The sequence below is a fragment of the Copidosoma floridanum genome, unplaced genomic scaffold (genome assembly GCF_036245765.1).
Source record: "Copidosoma floridanum isolate Cflo_tuat_1 unplaced genomic scaffold, Cflo_Japanese_pri ptg000021l, whole genome shotgun sequence".
NCBI lineage: Eukaryota > Metazoa > Arthropoda > Insecta > Hymenoptera > Encyrtidae > Copidosoma > Copidosoma floridanum.
The window spans coordinates 19558159-19578042 of record NW_028321898.1 but is presented as its reverse complement, the minus strand read 5'-3'; the positions used below and the strand labels follow the sequence as shown (position 1 = coordinate 19578042).

Below are 19884 nucleotides of genomic sequence, written 5' to 3'. Positions count from 1 at the left end.
CAGGGACAAGTAATTATTCGTGTCAAATACTCTTTCGAGCTCCACAATCTGCGCTGAGCTGTAAGACGTCCTCTTTCGTTTCCTATTTAATTGGTCTGGAAAATATGAAGACACGTATTATATTAGATGCATTTAAAAATTTGTCACATTATGAACATGTTAATGTAATGCTTACTTTTTTCCACCTGATTCTGAGGCTCTCGTTCTTGAGCGGCATTGAACACTTCTTCACACTGCAATTCCATTTTGTTTTAATAAAAAAGTGTATCTTCTTATCCTAGAGTATCCTCCAATGTGATTTCAGTAAAGGTTTGACGAGAACTCTTCCACTATATTTGCGAACACGATAATAAATACTTTTAAAACGTTTCAGTTGGAATCCGTCACACACACTAGACTCATGCTCCTATTCCAAAGAAGTTATATTCCTTTGCAGTACTCACTGACTAAGGGGCCTCAAGCCCTTCCTTCTTATCAAGCAGTTAAAAGGTAATTAGAAAGCTATTAATTAGGTCATCGCAAATGTTAATGACTAACCCGTGTCGAGGGTTGGAGTTTATCTTTGTACACATGCTGATTTCTGTATGAGTGATGGTACAAATATATTAGCGTAAGACTGCATCGATCTCGTTTATAAGATTTAAAACGTACGTTATGCGTTACTTTTTTTAACGATTCCTGAAATTTAAAGTTGCTAACGAGCAACAATAAACCTAAGAAACCGCAAATGGTTTGAAAGAAGTAGCGTTTTATGTGGACAGGGTGCAATTCGATAAAAGAAAAGATTAATTATTGCAAAAAAAAATTTAAGCTCAATATGTTTGCTGCCGAACAAAATTTTTAGGATCAAATAGGTCTTCTCTTCAAATCTTTGAACTAGCACGTACAAATACACCTGATGTTATGGCTGTCCTTGGAAAATAAAATGATTCGTGTTAATTTAAAACTTGTAACAATATATCCTTTTATTCCAATTAGCAAACAAAAAGCAGGCTGCTAAAAAAATGTCTCACATTCTTAATCCCTTCATAACCGTTTAAACGAATATGTGCTCTAAAGTAGCTGAATTTGCTTTTTTTATGTCACTATGTTTATGTGATAGTTACTTTTAAAATAGCAAAATGATTTCTTACTATCGATATTTTTTATAAAACCAATATCTCTGACTTTTCTAACTTGACTTGGTTTTCATCGTGTACTGAAAATAATCTTGCATATCTGTGTATTTAACTTCTTATTAATGTAAAACTATAAATAACATGTATACCTATTTTAAAATTATGTAGTTGTTTACGTAGGGCATTTAACATAAACATTTACATCTCCCTCCCAAAAAAATAAGGTAAAATACAGTTTTTATTTTGTTATTTCGACTCATAACATTTTTTGTCCAAACCCCACCACTGCCACCAACCCCTACTTATTTTTCTAGACTCTTCCCTATTCGTAAAGTCCCTACTGACTACCTACACTACTATCGAGATTTATCTATTTATACCTGGGGGTTGGCATCCAAACTGAGCGTGCAGGGTGGGGAAGGGTGGAAAATTTATTGAGATTGTGGAAAAAGTAGCTATGGTTAACATCAAAGTTTCTTATTAAATCTTAAAATTATACAAAAAGTCTGTAATCGAAGAAATCTTTAGCTCAATGATTCATTATGAAGTTATTAAAGAACTGCATGTTTTTTATAAAAATTTTTTTTTGTGCTATTATGGTTATATAGTCTTTCACATTTGATTTTTTAAATAAATAATATAATGATATTTATGGACACTAAAGATAACATACGTGCAACATCTGAACTAATTTTTTAAATGTATATGTATACATGTATATGCTATGGTTACGAACTCATAAAAATATCAGTGTCAATTGCTTCTACCACCTACACAATTTTTTATGCGCATTTCCGACGACAACTACTTTCACTTTTTTAAAGTGTTAATCACGAAAAGTATTGTTTTCAGAAGAAGGAATTTCTAATCTCCTCCTTTATATTAATGCTAGCGTTTTTTTAAATAGTGTAAATTTGGCGTTTTCCTCTTTCAAAAGTACATAATTTACATTTCTACTCTATTTAAAAAAGGAAATTCAAGTTTTAATTCGCAAAAACATTATGTTGAATTACTATACTCAAAAAGTGGTACCAAAAAATTGCTTCGTTCAAATAATAAATCTTTAACATTACTATAAATATTAAAAAGATAACCGACCTTTAAAACATACCTAAAAAAATAAGATGATTTAGAACAAACTGATTTGTAGTGATAAATTTCTAATTACTGGACTTCACAGAATACATATAAATTTAGATAAGCTTTAAATTCGAATTATTAAAAACTCATTACTGGCACATTAACAATACAGTCATTCTCACAGTTGGTATATTTCTGAGTCATTAGAAATTATAGTAAAATTAGTTTCCAGCTATTAAAACATAATTAGGGAATTGTAGGCGATACATGCAACCAGTTTGTGATGACACAAAATTCTCTGTGAGTAATTCTACTTTTTTTAGGATTTTTTAGGCGTTTTTTTTATTTACTATGCATATAAATGTATACTTTACATAGCTTTAAGTGCGTTAACAAACAAAAACACATTTTTTATTTATTCGTAAAATATCGGATTAAAAAGTGTTTGAAAGGACTTATAATTATTTGTGATGTCATTGAGTACCGCTGTTAAATAAGGCCTAAACTATTGGTGAAAATAACGAGTTACTTTAAATATAATGTTCGAATATATAATCACAAAATTGTTAACGGTCTGTAAAATAGTTATTAATAATGTTAACAAAGGAGATTTTCTATCGAATTTCTTTGGCTGTCTCTCTTATTTTATCATTAAATTGCAAAAGTAAATTTACAAAAAATGAATAATTATCTTAATAATGCTAGCGTCTTTTGCGCGAAAGTTATGAAGCAGTTAAGAACTCTTCTCATTAAAAATGGAAAAAAAGTAAATTTTGCTATCACTTAAAAAAAAAAAACAAATTATCAGAAATCATAAAATAATAAAAAATCATTATCTTATTTACTTTAGACCTATAACATACAAATTAAAAATCACGTTTTTAATTTTTTGGCGCTTAACCTCCCTATTTCTGTAATAAATTCCTTAATTCATACGTACTTAATATTAACTAGAAAATTTAAAAAACCTCAAATTTTCGGAGCGATAACGGTGCAAGTTATTAAGTACGATTTAATACTTAAGTAAGTTTTGCTTTTATATGCATCAATATAATTAATACTTGTTTAAATTACTGGTTAACTTCTCTGAGAGATCGTTGTGATCGCCATGGCCAGATGCGCATCCTGGCGGATACTGTTTCTTCTCGCTGGGTACAGTTAACGTCCAAATGTTAAAAATAAACGCCCAGAGTAGAAAAACATTTTTTTATGTACTTTTAGTTTGCTAATGAAAGGACATCTTAATTAATTACTTATAGTTTAGCACAACTGCTTTACAGATCCTTACCTTTGTATAGTCATGATTATGTAAAGTGAGTAGTGTGTAGATCGTTTCAACTATTCTCATGAGAGTAGTTGATTTATATGAAGCCGAATGCAGAGCTACAGACTTTAGAACTTTATCAAAGCTGTTCAAATATTTATTTAAGGTATTAATATAATTTTTGAATCTTTTAATCAATACGATGGTTGTTGTCACGGATACGGTTGCTATTATCATACTCCTTTTTATTCTTCACTAGATGTTATAAAAATAAAAATATGCTCTACATTTTCTTCTTTAACTATTGTTTGAATTGTTTTAAAATTCTTGAAAAAGTTAGGAGTTTTCTAATACAAAAGTTATTAAGCAAGGTATATCAAAATCGGTCAAGGGAATTTTATATATTGTATACGATTTTATACTTTTTATATTTAAATTCTAATTGGATCAGAGGGACTTAAAAAGTCTTTAAACTTAGCATTAACATTTAGCGCTAACTCTCCGATAATTGTCTAATTCTTGAAAATGTAATAACTACATATCTACAGAAAGATGAACTTGTTAATTATATAATTAAGTCCTTACAAGTGTTATTCAGTTGCTTCTACTTTTTCTAATGATGTTTTTAATACTAAACAAACTAAAATGTTTTCTATTTATTTTTATTTATATACTTGTGATCATCGCATCTATTGTAACTTACTAAATATGTAAATTAAATATGTGTAAGACTAAATAAAAACAACTAAATGTAAATGTAAAATTTATTAGACATAATTGAATTATGGTGAATAGCCTGATGAAGGGGGCTGGAAAGGGGTGCAAAAAATTATGAGGTGGGCGAGGTGGCTCTAGTAATTAATATAGTTTTTTTTTAAGTCAAGTAGCAGACGTAACTTGAGCGTTTTACGAAGGTAGGTACGAAAACTAATATTAAATGATGTTGATGTTATTTAAGTATGATCCTACAGTATTGGAACTTCGTCCTTGGGGTTTTTTAATTGCCAGAGAAAATGTTAAAACAAAAAGAAATTGGTTTTTATATAATGAAAGGTAACGAGAAGGTATTACATGTTGTTAAAGTTCTTTTCAGTATGAAGACTTTATTTACAAGTTTTTCTTAAGTAATAGTTATAGTTAAAATATGCAATTGATTAATTTAGTAATTTTTACTCGAATGACGTTGCACAAGCTGTAAGCTTTACTTAAATTTCGTATCTAAATAACTATCGCTGTAACGTTTTAAATTCAGCTCGAATCTTTTCTCGGTTTTTTAAACAGTTGCTTTAATAATGTTCAAGGTCGTTGTTGGGAATAAACATTCAGTTTAACGTTTAACACTTAGAAAAGCTATGTAGCTAGCAGTCTTTTTTCCGTAAACATCGGTCGAAACTTTTTTTATCGCTGTAACCCTCTTGGTAGACTGCTTTGGATAAGGGAAGAACGAAGAATGTCAGACTTTTTTACTTTTGTAAGTTATAAATGCTGTGTTTCTTCAAACCAATGGCATAAGAATTTTACATTGTCTCCAACAACAAATTATTTTTTTTGCCAACAACGATACAGTCAACGTAGTTACTCCACGCACACCTTGTACACCTATCAACTATGAATTTGCAGTTAATTAACGTATGAAATTGACAGTCAGTTCCTAAAGAAAATTTGTGAATGAGTTTTAAAATGTATAGAAATGTTAATGCCAAGTTTTAAGACTTTGACGTTTTAAAACATCTAGTCAACTTTGCATGGGTTTTCAGGGATTATTATCAGAACAATGTTTTCTACGTAAATATTTGAATGAAATTAAACGTTTAATTTTGGTAAATAATAATAATAAGTAGTAAACAAGAACGTGCTTAATATGTATAAAAAACATTCGTTTAGATGAGTTAATGAGAGGAAAATAGTTAATACGTGTGGTTGGGGATCATCAATCTTTCAATGCTATTGCCCCGTATAGGGCATGTGTGCAAAATAATAACTTAAATGTAAAAACTCTACTAAATAAATAAATACTTTTCGAACTCTTAGCATAATATGGATTAAAAGTTCATCAAAATTACACGAATGCAACACATGTTCTTAACGATTTCTTTCATCGAAGAATATACCGAAGTGAGAAATTTCCTTTATACATTTTTCTTTTTCAAAACATCCATAAGTTCTAAATTTTAGTACTTACAGCAAAGACCAATTTTTAAGTTACTATAAGTTAAAAATGTAATACTATAGCTACTCAAATACTAGTGATAATGTTAAAAATATTTTGAAATCATGACCGTATACTGTGAAAAATACTTGGTACTTTCTATACGCAGCATAAAAATCAGGAATTTTTTATTTATTACAAAAAAATAATGACATTTAACGCTTACCAAAAAATAACATAAAAAATGTAGAAATTAAAAAAAATTTATTAAACTAACATTATTTATCATCAATATAATTCGAAACAGCTTGATTATTACTATATTGACCCCTATAATTGCCGATAAGAACCGAGGACATCAAATAAATCAGTGAGCTATGTTGCCATTATTCAGAGTGATTGGCTTACTCTGTTTTATTTTAAAAATTGAATTAGTATCTAAGTCAGTTTTCTAAGCTATCTTTTAATGAAAGCTCTCCTCTTTGCTATTTGTGTTTTTTTTCCCTCTGATTGATACCATCATATAGAATAAGAAAAAAACTAATTATAAGCGATACGAAGAAGAAGAAAAAAGCGTATTTGTTAAAAACTGACTAACGTTTTTATCTATTGTCATTAAATCTAACTAATGCTGAAACATGCCCTTAATACTTGGATTTACAGAATCGATGGTTCAAAATGACGTATTTGAGTGTTAATTTGATCGATTCAATTTTCCACCAGTACCCTTTACATATGTTATTATCACCATTTGGGAACCGTTGTTGGAAAATAAAGAATGAATAAATTTTATCCAGAGGTTTTTTTTTTAATTATTGCATCGTTAAATAAGTTAGAGGTAGCTTAGAGAAGAAAAACTAACTACTTCTATTATTTTTTTTCTTTTATTTTTTATTTTTTTAATAAATAACAAAAAATTTTTTTTCTTCATAATAAACGTATTTGCCAATTTTTTTGTTAGTTTTTTGTCCTGTTCAAGCATTTGGAGAATCCATAATGTTAAAAAAATTACACATTTCCTTATAAAAGTCATCCTTGGTTACAAATTTCACCACTGGGTATTTCAACAATAAAATCCTCGAGTGAGTCGTCATACACTGTGCACGTAAAACTGTCAAAAAATGTATCCAGCAGAGATCGTTTCTCTTGTTGCAGATGTAGCGTTGATTGGAGTTGCTCTTTCTGCTGTGATCCTGGCTGCGAGAGAAGTTGCTGCGGGATCTGTTGCTGTTGCTGCTGCACTTGAATTTTCTGCTTTTGTTGACGTACATTGATTTGGCAACTATACTTGTTGGTGTAGTTTACCCGATTACCTTCGATACTGCTATAAAAAAAAAAAAAAATAAAATTAATGCTGATCCTCTTTTACATTTTTTAAACTAAACAATATATGTTGACATGTAAAGAATTTAGTACAGGCACGTTTAAGCGAGAAAATATTTTTAGCGCCAACTATGGTCGAGTTATCGCCATTATTTTATGATTACAATTAGCACGTTGGGCAACAGTCAGAATACGAATGTTGCTGATTAAACAATAGAGACTGGGCACGCAAGGATTCGTAGCTGCTCACAGATTCTACTGGATCAAGTATCTTTTGGGATCCCCGTGCTTTTTTTAAGATGTTTCCACTATCGGAACAGTCTCTATTGTGTTTCTTCAATTTCATTCGGCGATTTTGGAACCATATTGTCACTTGATATTCCGTGAGATTCATCTCTTTCGCCAAACGTAATCGGCCAGCCAGGGACAAGTAATTATTCGTGTCAAATACTCTTTCGAGCTCAACAATCTGCGCTGAGCTGTAAGACGTTCTCTTTCGTGTCCTATTTAATTGGTCTGGAAAATATGAAGACACGTTTTATATTAGATGCATTTAAAAATCTGTCACATTATGAACATGTTAATGTAATGCTTACTTTTTTCCACCTGATTCTGAGGCTCTCGTTCCTGAGCGGCATTGAACACTTCTTCACACTGCAATTCCATTTTGTTTTAAGAAAAAAGTGTATCTTCTTATCCTAGAGTATCCTCCAATGTGGTTTTAGTAAAGGTTTGACGAGAACTCTTTCACTATATTTGCACACACGATGATAGATACTTTTAAAACGTTTCAGTTGGAATCCGTCACACACACTAGACTCATGCTCCTATTCCAAAGGAGTTATCCCTTTGCAGTACTTACTGACCAAGGGGCCTCAAGCCCTTCCTTCTTATCAGACAGTTAAAAGGTAATTAGAAAGCTATTAATTAGGTCATCGCAAATGTTAATGACTAACCCGTGTCGAGGGTTGGAGTTTATCTTTGTACACATGCTGATTTTTGTATGAGTGATGGTACAAATATATTAGCGTAAGACTGCATCGATCTTGTTTATAAGATTTAAAACGTACGTTATGCGTTACTTTTTTTAACGATTCCTGAAATTTAAAGTTGTTAACGAGCAACAATAAACCTAAAAAACCGCAAATGGTTTGAAAGAAGTAGCGTTTTATGTGAACAGGGTGCAATTCGATAAAAGAAAGGATTAATTATTCCAAAAAAAAATTTAAGCTCAATATGTTTGCTGCCGAATAAAATTTTTAGGATCAAATAGGTCTTTTTTTCAAATCTTTGAACTAGCACGTACAAATACACCTGATGGTATGGCTGTCCTTAAAAAATAAAATGATTCGTGTTAATTTAAAACTTGTAACAATATATCCTTTTATTCCAATGAGCAATCAAAAAGCAGGCTGCTAAAAATATGTCTCACATTCTTAATCCCTTCATAACCGTTTAAACCAATATGTGCTCTAAAGTAGCTGAATTTGCTTACTTTATGTCACTATGTTTATGTGATAGTTACTTTTCAAATAGCAAAATGATTTCTTACTATCGATATTTTTTATAAAACCAATTTCTCTGACTTTTCTAACTTGACTTGGTTTTCATCGTGTACTGAAAATAATCTTGCATATCTGTGTATTTAACTTCTTATTAATGTAAGACTATAAATAACATGTGTACCTTTTTTAAAATTATATAGTTGTTTACGTAGGGCATTTAACATAAACATTTACATCTCCCCCCCAAAAAAATAAGGTAAAATACAGTTTTTATTTTGTTATTTTGACTTATAACATTTTTTATCCAAACCCCACCACTACCACCAACCCCTACTTATTTTTCTAGACTCTTCCCTATTCGTAAAGTCCCTACTGACTACCTACACTACTGTCGAGATTTATCTATTTATAACTGGGGGTTGGCATCCAAACTAAGCGTGCAGGGAGGGAAGGGGTGGAAATTTCATTGAGATTGTGGAAAAAGTAGCTATGGTTAACATCAAAGTTTCTTTTTAAATCTTAAAATTATACAAAAAGTCTGTAATCGAAGAAATCTTTAGCTCAATGATTTATTAAGAAGTTATTGAAGAATTGCATGTTTTTTATAAAAATTTTTTTTTGTGCTACTATGGTTATATAGTCTTTCACATTTAATTTTTTAAATAAATAATATAATAATACTTATGGACACCAAAGATAACATACGTGCAACATCTGAACTAATTTTTTAAATGTATATGTAAACATGTATATGCTATGGTTTCGAACTCATAAGTATATCAGTGTCAATTGCTTCTACCACCTACACAATTTTTTATGCGCATTTCCGACGACAACTACTTTCACTTTTTTAAAATGTTAATCACGAAAAGTATTGTTTTCAGAAGAAGGAATATCTTATCTCCTCTTTTATATTAATGCTAGCGTTTTTTTAAATAGTGTAAATTTGGCGTTTTGCTCTTTCAAAAGTACAAAATTTACATTTCTACTCTATTTAAAAAAGGAAATTCAAGTTTTGTTTCGCAAAAACATTATATTAAATTACTATACTTGAAAAGTGGTACCAAAAAATTGCTTCGTTCAAATAATGAATTTTTAACATTACTATAAATATTAAAAAGATAACCGACCTTTGAAACATACCTAAAAAAATAAGATGATTTAGAACAAACTGATTTGTAGTGATAAATTTTTAATTACTGGACTTCACAGAATACATATAAATTTACCTAAGCTTTAAATTTAAATCATTAAAAACTCATTACTGGCACATGAACAATACAGTCATTCTCACAGTTGGTATATTTCTGAGTCATTAGAAATTATAGTAAAATTAGTTTCCAGCTATTAAAACATAATTAGGGAATTGTAGGCGATACATGCAACCGGTTTGTGATGACACAAAATTCTCTGTGAGTAATTCTTTTTTTTTTAGGATTTTTCAGGCGTTTTTTTTATTAACTGTGCATATAAATGTATACTTTACATAGCTTTAAGTGCGTTAACAAACAAAAACACATTTTTTATTTATTCGTAAAATATCGGAATAAAAAGTGTTTGAAAGGACTTATAATTATTCGTGATGTCATTGAGTACCGCTGTTAAATAAGGCCTAAATTATTGGTGAAAATAACGAGTTACTTTAAATATAATGTTCGGATATATAATCACAAAATTGTGAACGGTCTGTAAAATAGTTATTAATAATGTTTACAAAGGAGATTTTCTATCAAATTTCTTTGGCTGTCTCTCTTATTTTATCATTAAATTGCAATAGTAAATCTACAAAGATTGAATAATCATCTTATTAATGCTAGCGTCTTTTGCGCGAAAGTTATGGAGCAGTTTAGAACTCTCCTCATCAAAAATGAAAAAAAAACAAATTTTGCTATTACTTAAAAAAAAAAACAAATTATCAGAAATCATAAAATAATGAAAAATCATTATCTTATTTACTTTCGACCTATAACATACAATTCAAAAATCACGTTTTTAATTTTTTGGCGCTTAACCTCCCTATTTCTGTAATAAATTCCTTAATTCATACGTACTAAATATTAACTAGAAAATTTAAAAAACCTCAAATTTTCGGAGCGATAACGGTGCAAGTTATTAAGTACGATTTAATACTTAAGTAAGTTTTGCTTTTATATGCATCAATATAATTAATACTTGTTTAAATTACTGGTTTACTTCTCTGAGAGATCGTTGTGATCGCCATGGCCAGATGCGCATCCTGGCGGATACTGTTTCTTCTCGCTGGGTACAGTTAACGTCCAAATGTTAAAAATAAACGCCCAGAGTAGAAAAACATTTTTTTATGTACTTTTAGTTTGCTAATGAAAAGACATCTTTATTAATTACTTATAGTTTAGCACAACTGCTTTACAGATCCTTACCTTTGTATAGTCATGATTTTGTAAAGTGAGTAGTGTGTAGATCGTTTCAACTATTCTCATGAGAGTAGTTGATTTATATGAAGCCGAATGCTGAGCTACAGACTTTAGAACTTTATCAAAGCTGTTCAAATATTTATTTAAGGTATTTATATAATTATTGAATCTTTCAATCAATACGATGGTTGTTGTCACGGATACGGTTGCTATTATCATACTCCTTTTTATTTTTCACTAGATGTTATAAAAATAAAAATATGCTACACATTTTCTTCTTTAACTATTGTTTGAATTGTTTTAAAATTCTTGAAAAAGTTAGGAGTTTTCTGATACAAAAGTTATCAAGCAAGGTATATCAAAATCAGTTAAGGGAATTTATATATTGTAAACGATTTTATACTTTTTATATTTAAATTCTATTTGGATCAGAGGGACTTAAAAAGTCTTAAAACTTAGCATTAACATTTAGCGCTAACTCTCCTGTTTGAATTATTCTTTATTAGGACGTCGAGTAAATACAAGATCAGCAGATCAGCCGTAACTGATAATTTAGAGTAGGCAGATCGACGTGGAGGTCCGGTTCGAGAGTCCTCAACGAAGCAGGAGGTCGAGGCGTGCACACACGTTGGTTCCACTCGTGAGCTGAGTTCGCTCGCGCCAGCAGAGAGCAAGCGAGCAGCAGCTCCCTCTTCTTTGAGCAGAAAGAGGGTGAGGGGAGGGCATGGGCGCGCAAGACAAATCTTGCACAACCCGCATGCCTCGTTCCGTGAACGATCTCAGTCTCCGCCCGCCGTACCTGGGTCAGAATCGGCCACAGGGTCTTTGGAGGCGGCGTCGCCGGCACTAGGCGATTGGACGGGCAGTAGAGAGAGCTTGCTGATGGGACGGGTGTATTCACAAGTGGTGGTCTGGATAGTGGCGGCGCGAACGAGCCCGTCGGGTCTGGGATGAACCGAGATGATGCGACCGAGCGGCCACGTGCCGCTAGACTGGAGGAGCGTGGGGTCCACCACGGCGACGACGTCATCAACCTGGAAATTACAACGTGGAACATTCCACTTGGGTCGTTGTTGGAGCGTGTTCAAGTACTCGTGGCTCCAGCGGCTCCAGAACTGGTCTCGGATTCCCCGGACCAGCTTTCAGTGACTGAGGTGATTGAGCTTCTCGGGCGGGGTACTGGCCTCAAGCACAGAATTCAGCGGGCCACCGACGAGGAAGTGTCCAGGGGTGAGGATGTCCAGGTCATCCAAGCCTCCGGTGAATGGAGTAAGAGGGCGGCTATTGAGGACCGCCTCGATGCTGGCCAAAACGGTGGAAAACTCCTCGTAGGTGAGGTTGCGCGGTCCAAGGGCACGACGGAGATGATGCTTCATTGCTTTGACACCGGCCTCCCATAGTCCGCCGAAGTGGGGCACCCGTGGAGGAATGAAGTACCACGTGACGCCTTGTTCAGCCAGTGAGCCAGCAACACGCTCCCACTTTATTTCGGCATCCTGGAGAGCCTCGCGCATTTCACGGTCTGCGGCGCGGAAGCAGGTGGCGTTATCACTCCAGATCTCTAAGGGCCGACCGCGCCTGGCGCAGAATCTTGTGAGCGCTCCAATGAATGACTCGGTGGAGAGATCACCAACGGGCTCAAGGTGTGACGCCTTGGTGGTCATGCAGACGAAGATCGCGACGTAGCCCTTACTTGTGCGGATGCCTCGGCCCTTAGCAGACAAAATGTTGAATGGGCCAGCGTAGTCAACTCCAGTGCGAGAGAAAGCTCGAGCAGGAGTAACCCGTGCGGCCGGTAGAGGTGCCATGTGTTGAGTGGCGGGCCGCGCCTGCAGTCGGGCGCATACCACGCATCCCTGGAGAATACTTTTGATTCGCCGCCGCCCGCCAACAATCCAGGCCTTGCGAGCCACATAGGCGCTGGTGACTCTGACTTTTTCGTGAAGAGCACGAGAATGAGCCCACTGGATAATGAGCCGAGCGAGGCTGCATCGGCTGTCGAGGATTGGCGAGGCTGCTCATTGAAGGTGAGCGCAGAATGTTGGAGACGACCGCCAACTCGAAGGACGTCATCGGAGGAGATCGGGTCTAGAGACAGCAGTGGATTTTTCGCAGGGACACGGCCGCCCTTTTGCAAGCTCGCAATCTCTAGCGCGAAGAATTGTCGCTGGCTGAGGCGGACGCAGGCGAGGTAGGCGTCGCGCAGCTCAATCGTCGTCAGAAGGGTGAGAGGCGAGGGAGCGGGATCTCGACGTAGCCGACGACGGATCCAGCGACGCAGTCGAGCGAGGAAGCGTAGGAGACGGCCAAGGTCTGAGAACCTCTCGAGCAGATTTCGCGTAGTGCATTGAACAGCACAACAAGATTGGAGGGCGCCGTCGGCGACTGGGTTGCAGGAGCTAGGCAACTTTGCGTTTTCGGCTGGCCACAAGTCAAGAGGGCCCGCGAGCCAAGAAGGGCCTTCCCACCAAGCACGCATTTGCTGAAGCGTGAACAGATCCGTGCCCCGGGACGCCACATCCGCTGGATTAGAGTCCGTCGGAACATATCTCCATACGTGGGAGGGCAGAAGCTCCTGGATGTGAGCCACGTAATTGTCGATCAATGAGTTGTTTGTCGGCTCCGATGATCGGAGCCAGTGAAGCACGATCTGGGAGTCGCTCCAGGCGTGACAGTGCTCAACGCTCACAGCATATTCCTCGGCAACCTTGCGTAGCAGCCTCGCTGCGAGCAGTGCCGCTCGTAGCTCCAATCGAGGGATCGTCATACGTGTTGGACTAGTGGCGTCTGGCTGCAAGCTTTTGATGGGGGTCAACTTGGTCCTGGACATCAAAATACTCACGCAAACACCATCGGCTGGGTTCTCAGAGCGCGAGTACACGACAGCAGCCATCGCGCGCCGGCTCGCGTCTGCAAATGCGTGGAGTTGCAAACTAGTGGCGGGACTGCAGCTGATCCAGCGAGGAATGGCAATGCTAGGGGCATTCTGCAGTTGAGTCAGAAATCCGCTCCAGCGTTGGGCCATGGCAGCAGGCGCGGGCTCATCCCATTCGAGTCGCGCTCGCCAGAGATCCTGGATGATCATTTTGGCAGTTAAGACAACGGGCGCGATCCATCCACAGGGATCAAAGAGTCGTGCTAGAGCGGCAAGCATCGCGCGCTTGGTCGGCCGTGGCTGTAGGGTAGGCGGTGTGAGGTGGAAGCAATCGTCAATCGGGTCCCAGCTGACGCCGAGTTCGCTGACAAGACCGTCTGCGCTGAGCTGTCGCCAGGTTGGCCTTAGTCGGGCATCTGGAGAGAGATCACGCAACAGCTCCGGATCGTTGGCCACCCACTTCCTCAGAGGGAAGCCCCCAGCTTGCAACAAGCCGATCAGCTGGTCACGGCGAAGTCGAGCCGTCTCAACGTCGTCAGCGCCAGAGAGAATATCATCGACGTATCGATCTTGTTTGACGACAGGCACGGCCTCGGGCCAAGCATGGCCTTCATCCTCGCATAGCTGGGAAATCGTCCGTAGAGAGAGATAGGGAGCACTAGCTTCACCGTAGGTCACAGTGAGCAACTGATAGTGCTTCGGCGGGCTAGAGTCATCAGTGCTCCACAGGATACGCTGGAGGTCCACGTCACGCTTGTCGATCCAGATCTGCCGAAACATCATCTGGATGTCCGCGCAGAAAGCAATCTGATGCCTTCTCCAGCGGAGCAAGACAGTCGGCAAGCAGGCTTGGAGCTTCGGTCCGGCGTGCAGGATATCGTTGAGGCTATAGCCAGTGGATGTTGGTCGCGATGCGTTGAATACGACGCGCAGTTTCTTCCGGTGGTCGCCAGCTTGCCGGGTGCCATGGTGCGGGATATAATGCACGAGGCCCGACGACTCGCGTAGCTCCACGTCGGTCAGTAACCGCATGTGCCCGCACCTAAGATATTCGTCCATAAAGCGTGCATATTCGATGGCCATCTCCGGGGCACCCCGCAATCTGCGCTGTAGCGAACGAAGGGATGCTCTAGCGCCGGTTAAGCTCTCTCCTAGTCACTCAATTCCGTCGCGTTTGAGCGGGAGGCGGACGACATAGCGCCCGTTGGCAGCCCGATGATGATCGGCAAAGATGACCTCGCACTCGATGTCATCAGGAGATTGACGAATTACCCGTGGCACGTCCTCCAATTCCCAAAACCGTTGCATCAGTGCGATTAGCTGCTCGTGCCAAGGCGGAGCTGAGGTGTCCTGTGTCGTCATGCAAGCAGCCAGCGAGGACGAGGTCGCTTGGCCCGGTGCGTGACCAGCGAGCATCCAGCCGGCAACGGTGAGCTGTCCGACGATATCTCCACGGAATAACTGCCCTGGCCGTAGTAGATGGGGGTACACGTCGGCTCCAAGTAGGATATCGACGCCGCCCGGTATTCCAAAGGTCGGGTCTGAAAGATCTGGTAAATCGTTCCAGAGTTCGATGACGGCTGGTTGTAACGGTCCGGAGGGGGTGCGGAGTCCCATTTGGGGCAAGCAGTGCGCAGTCAGCCGCAACGTCCGGGTTGAGTTCCAGGTTTGGAGCTGCAAACTTGCAATCGTTGGGGAGCGCATAAAGAAAGCGCCTCCGACGCCAGAGATGCTCGTGACAGCTGGCTCGGGACTGGCGCCAAGCTTTCGAGCAAGGGCAGTGGACGTGATTGAAATCTCCGAACAAGCGTCGACGAGTGCTCTTGCTGTGACTGTCCGCCCCCCGGGGCCCATGAGCTGAACCTTGAGCATGGGCAAGACGGCTAGTCACAACGGTGAAGCAACTGCCACGTCGTTCCCGTCCTTGGAGTCCGAGGTGAAGAGACACTGCTTTGCCTCAGCTGGTGCTGGGTCGGGCGCGGCCCTGCGCTTGCGACCACCATCATGGATAAGGCTGTGATGCCGCGCCTTGCAATATTGGCATACGCCTTGGGAAGGGCAGACAGTTGCCATGTGGCCCGGCTTCAGGCAGTTAAAGCACGGCTTGTGCTGAGCGACGAAACCCCTTCGCCCAAGCGCGTCCAGTTCCAGGAAACGGCTACAGTGACCTACGTAGTGCGGCGCGTGGCAAGCAGGGCAGTCATCGTTGACTGCGTGGGTGGCTAAAGATCGGTGGTTGCGGCTGAGTAGCGTCGGCGCGGGAGGGCGACTGCCGGTCGAGCGTACAGGATCGTTCGTCGATCGAGGAGGGCGCGAGGCTTCCATTGAAGTCAGAGAGCGGCCGCGCCTCCGCAAAAAGCTGGACAAAGTGGCGAAGGAGGCCGCTTCCCCTTGTGCAGAGCTGGCTGCCTCCAACTTCTCGAGCTCGTCTTCCCAGGCTCTCCGAGTCGAGGGGTCCATGGCGGTCGAGGCAAAAGAGACCATCCACACATCCCAATGTTCCACCGGCTGATTGAGCGCTCGCAGTTGATCACGGTGCTTTTCTAAGGCATCGAGCAAGCCCTGCAGACCAGCAGCGGACTCCTCGCGCAGAGGCTTGAGCGTTCGGAGTGCCATGACGTGGTCCTGCACAAGGAGGCGGCGATGCTCGAACCGCGAGACAAGAAGACTCCAGGCCGTAGAATAATTGGAGCCAACGAGCTGCAAGGTGTCCAGAACTGCTTTTGCCTCACCCTGTACGTTTGCCTTCAGATAGTAAAGCCTCTCGACGTCGGTGAGCCGAGCATCCTGGTGAATGAGCGCCTGGAACAGGTCGCGGAAAGACTGCCAATCCTCGCGACGGCCAGAGAAGAGCGGGATATTGATGCTCGGCCGGCGAGGGCCCGAGTGCGGTCCAGGGAGCGGTCCGGGGAGTGGTAACTGGCCACCACCTCCTGGCATGGCCGGGAACAGCCGACTCCTAGCGTCATACAGGCACGCCTTAGCGTCGAGGTAGTATCCCTCTGCGGACCTGTACAGGGCTCTCAAGGAGGCAACTTTATCCACAGGTGCGCCCTGAGTCAGATCCTTATGATTGGCTTGGAAGTCATTCCAATAATCAGCGAGTAGCTCGAACCTGGCGTCGACGAGACCCATGCTCCATACTTCGACGCTCTGGGCGGATTGAGTGAATTCCGCGAAAACCTCTAGCAGGGCTTGCTGCGTTTCCAGCAACGAGGGCCAGCCTTCGTTATCCCTGTAAATTAGTCACGCGCTGAGCTCGACGCTTGTCTCTCAAACGGCGCCTTGTTACTTGTGGTGCAATCGTGCGTGCCAAATGAGTCTACGTAGAATATTGAGAAAAAGGGCGTGAGGAATCGCAAATGAATCTGTCGAACCGACCAGCCGCGGGATGACGTTAACTAGTAAATCCCGCGGTTTAAACATGAAGCAGCCTGCAATCTGCAACCCAAAACCTCTCGACAGCCTCACTGACTGAGTAATCGCGGTTGCACGCAAGGTCCACGACGCGGACTGCACGGCAGTCGCGGTGGGGCGTCTCTCGCCTGTCACATCTTGTTAAGGCTATCATAACCTCAAATCGCTCTACCACGTGGCGCGGCTCTGCACGATTGCATCACTTGCAACAGAGGCCCAATGTCTCGATACGTTCTCGGACGTAGAGAATGTATTTTCGCATGATCGCATCTCACATCGTCCTACTTACATTGCTTCGCGTAGCACCGTAGTCCTGGCTGTCTTGGGCTCGATGAGAATCTGGCGGTTGTCTGTCCCAGTCACGCTATCCGGCTCGAAGGACCAATGTTTGAACTATTCTTTATTAGGACGTCGAGTAAATACAAGATCGGCAGATCCGCCGTAACCGATAATATAGAGTAGGCAGATCGACGTGGAGGTCCGGTTCGAGAGTCCCCAGCAAAGCAGGAGGTCGAGGCGTGCACACACGTTGGTTCCACTCGTAAGCTCAGTTCGCTCGCGCCAGCAGAGAGCAAGCGAGCAGCAGCTCCCTCTTCTTTGAGCAGAAAGAGGGTGAGGGAAGGGCATGGGCGCGCAAGACAAATCTTGCACATCTCCGATAATTGTCTAATTCTTAAAAATATAATAACTACATATCTACAGAAAGATGAACTTGTTAATTATATAATTAAGTCCTTACAAGTGTTATTCAGTTGCTTCTACTTTTTCTAATGATGTTTTTAATACTAAACAAACTAAAATGTTTTTTATTTATTTTTATTTATATACTTGTGATCATCGCATCTATTGTAACTTACTAAATATGTAAATTAAATATGTGTAAGACTAAATAAAAACAACTAAATGTAAATGTAAAATTTATTAGACATAATTGAATTATGGTGAATAGCCTGATGAAGGGGGCTGGAAAGGGGTGCAAAAAATTATGAGGTGAGCGAGGTGGCTCTAGTAATCAATATAGTTTTTTTTTAAGTCAGGTAGCAGACGTAACTTGAGCGTTTTACGAAGGTAGGTACGAAAACTAATATTAAATGATGTTGATGTTATTTAAGTATGATCCTACAGTATTGGAACTTCGTCCTTAAGGTTTTTTAATTGCCAGAGAAAATGTTAAAACAAAAAGAAATTGGTTTTAATATAATGAAAGGTAACGAGAAGGTATTACATGTTGTTAAAGTGCTTTTCAGTATGAAGACTTTATTTACAAGTTTTTCTTAAGTAATAGTTATAGTTAAAATATATAATTGATTAATTTAGTAATCTTTACTCGAATGACGTTGCACAAGCTGTCAGCTTTACTTAAATTTCGTATCTAAATAACTATCGCTGTTACCTTTTAAATTCAGCTCGAATCTTTTCTCGGTTTTTTAAACAGTTGCTTTACTAATGTTCAAGGTCGTTGTTGGAAATAAACATTTAGTTTCACGTTTAAATCTTAGAAAAGCTATGTAGCTAGCAGTCTTTTTTCCGCAAACATCGGTCGAAACTTTTTTTATCGCTGTAACCCTCTTGGTAGACTGCTTTGGATAAGGGAAGAACGAAGAATGTCAGACTTTTTTACATTTGTAAGTTATAAATGCTGTGTTTCTTCAAACCATTGGCATTTGAATTTTACATTGTCTCCAACAACAAATTATTTTTTTTGCCAACGACGATACAGTCAATGTAGTTACTCCACGCACACCTTGTACACCTATAAACTATGAATTTGCAGTTAATTAACGTATGAAATTGACAGTCAGTTCCTAAAGAAAATTTGTAAATGAGTTTTGGAATGTATAGAAATGTTAATGCCAAGTTTTAAGACTTTGACGTTTTAAAACTTCAAGTCAACTTTGCATGGGTTTTTAGGGATTATTATCAGAACAATGTTTTCTACGTAAATATTTGAATAAAATTAAACGTTAAATTTTGGTAAATAATAATAATAAGTAGTAAACAAGAACGTGCTTAATATGTATAAAAAACATTCGTTTAGATGAGTTAATGAGAGGAAAATAGTTGATACGTGTGGTTGGGGATCATCAATCTTTCAATGCTATTGCCCCGTATAGGGCATGTGTGCAAAATAATAACTTAAATGTAAAAACTCTACTAAATAAATAAATACTTTTCAAACTTTTAGCATAATATGGATTAAAAGTTTATTGAAATTACACGAATGCAACACATGTTCTTAACGATTTCTTTCATCGAAGAATATACCGAAGTGAGAAATTTCCTTTATACATTTTTCTTTTTCAAAACATCCATAAGTTTTAAATTTTAGTACTTACAGCAGAGACCAATTTTTAAGTTACTATAAGTTAAAAATGTAATACTATAGCTACTCGAATACTAGTGATAATGTTAAAAATATTTTGAAATCATGACCGTATACTGTAAAAAATACTTTGTACTTTCTATACGCAGCATAAAGTTCAGGAATTTTTTATTTATTACAAAAAAATAATGACATTTAACGCTTACCAAAAGATAACATAAAAAAAGGAGAAATTAAAAAAAAATTTATAAAACTAACATTATTTATCATCAATATAATTCGAAACAGCTTGATTATTTCTACATTGACCCCTATAATTGCCGATATGAACCGAGGACATCAAATAAATCAGTGAGCTATGTTGCCAATATTCAGAGTGATTGGCTTACTCTGTTTTATTTTAAAAATTAAATTAGCATCTAAGTCAGTTTTCTAAG

At 38.8% G+C, this 19884-nt stretch overlaps 3 protein-coding genes across 3 annotated transcripts; all 3 read right to left on the bottom strand.

Annotated features, from left to right (window-relative positions):
• Nucleotides 1-11611: 11611 nt before the first annotated feature.
• Nucleotides 11612-12496, bottom strand: LOC149374166 (uncharacterized). The gene is made up of 2 exons (XM_089594767.1): nucleotides 12017-12496; nucleotides 11612-11866 (listed from the first exon to the last, which is right to left on the bottom strand). The coding sequence occupies exons 1-2, from the start codon at nucleotides 12494-12496 to the stop codon at nucleotides 11612-11614; spliced, it is 735 nt and encodes a 244-aa protein (XP_089450893.1).
• LOC149374165 (uncharacterized) lies at nucleotides 12493-14790 on the bottom strand. Its single transcript, XM_089594766.1, has one exon. It carries the CDS (start codon nucleotides 14788-14790, stop codon nucleotides 12493-12495), a length of 2298 nt encoding a protein of 765 aa, XP_089450892.1.
• A 72-nt stretch (nucleotides 14791-14862) lies between these two features.
• Nucleotides 14863-15579, bottom strand: LOC106646460 (uncharacterized). The gene has a single exon (XM_089594765.1). It carries the CDS (start codon nucleotides 15577-15579, stop codon nucleotides 14863-14865), a length of 717 nt encoding a protein of 238 aa, XP_089450891.1.
• Between the last annotated feature and the right edge of the window lie 4305 nt (nucleotides 15580-19884).

Coding starts and splice junctions, on each gene's coding strand:
- LOC149374165 (XM_089594766.1), bottom strand. CDS start 14,790: ATGGCCATCGAATATGCACGCTTTATGGACGAATATCTTAGGTGCGGG.
- LOC149374166 (XM_089594767.1), bottom strand. CDS start 12,496: ATGACCACCAAGGCGTCACACCTTGAGCCCGTTGGTGATCTCTCCACC. Junction 11,867..12,016: donor CGCTGAATTCTGTGCTTGAG/GCCAGTACCCCG, acceptor TGTAATTTCCAG/GTTGATGACGTCGTCGCCGT.
- LOC106646460 (XM_089594765.1), bottom strand. CDS start 15,579: ATGCTCAAGGTTCAGCTCATGGGCCCCGGGGGGCGGACAGTCACAGCA.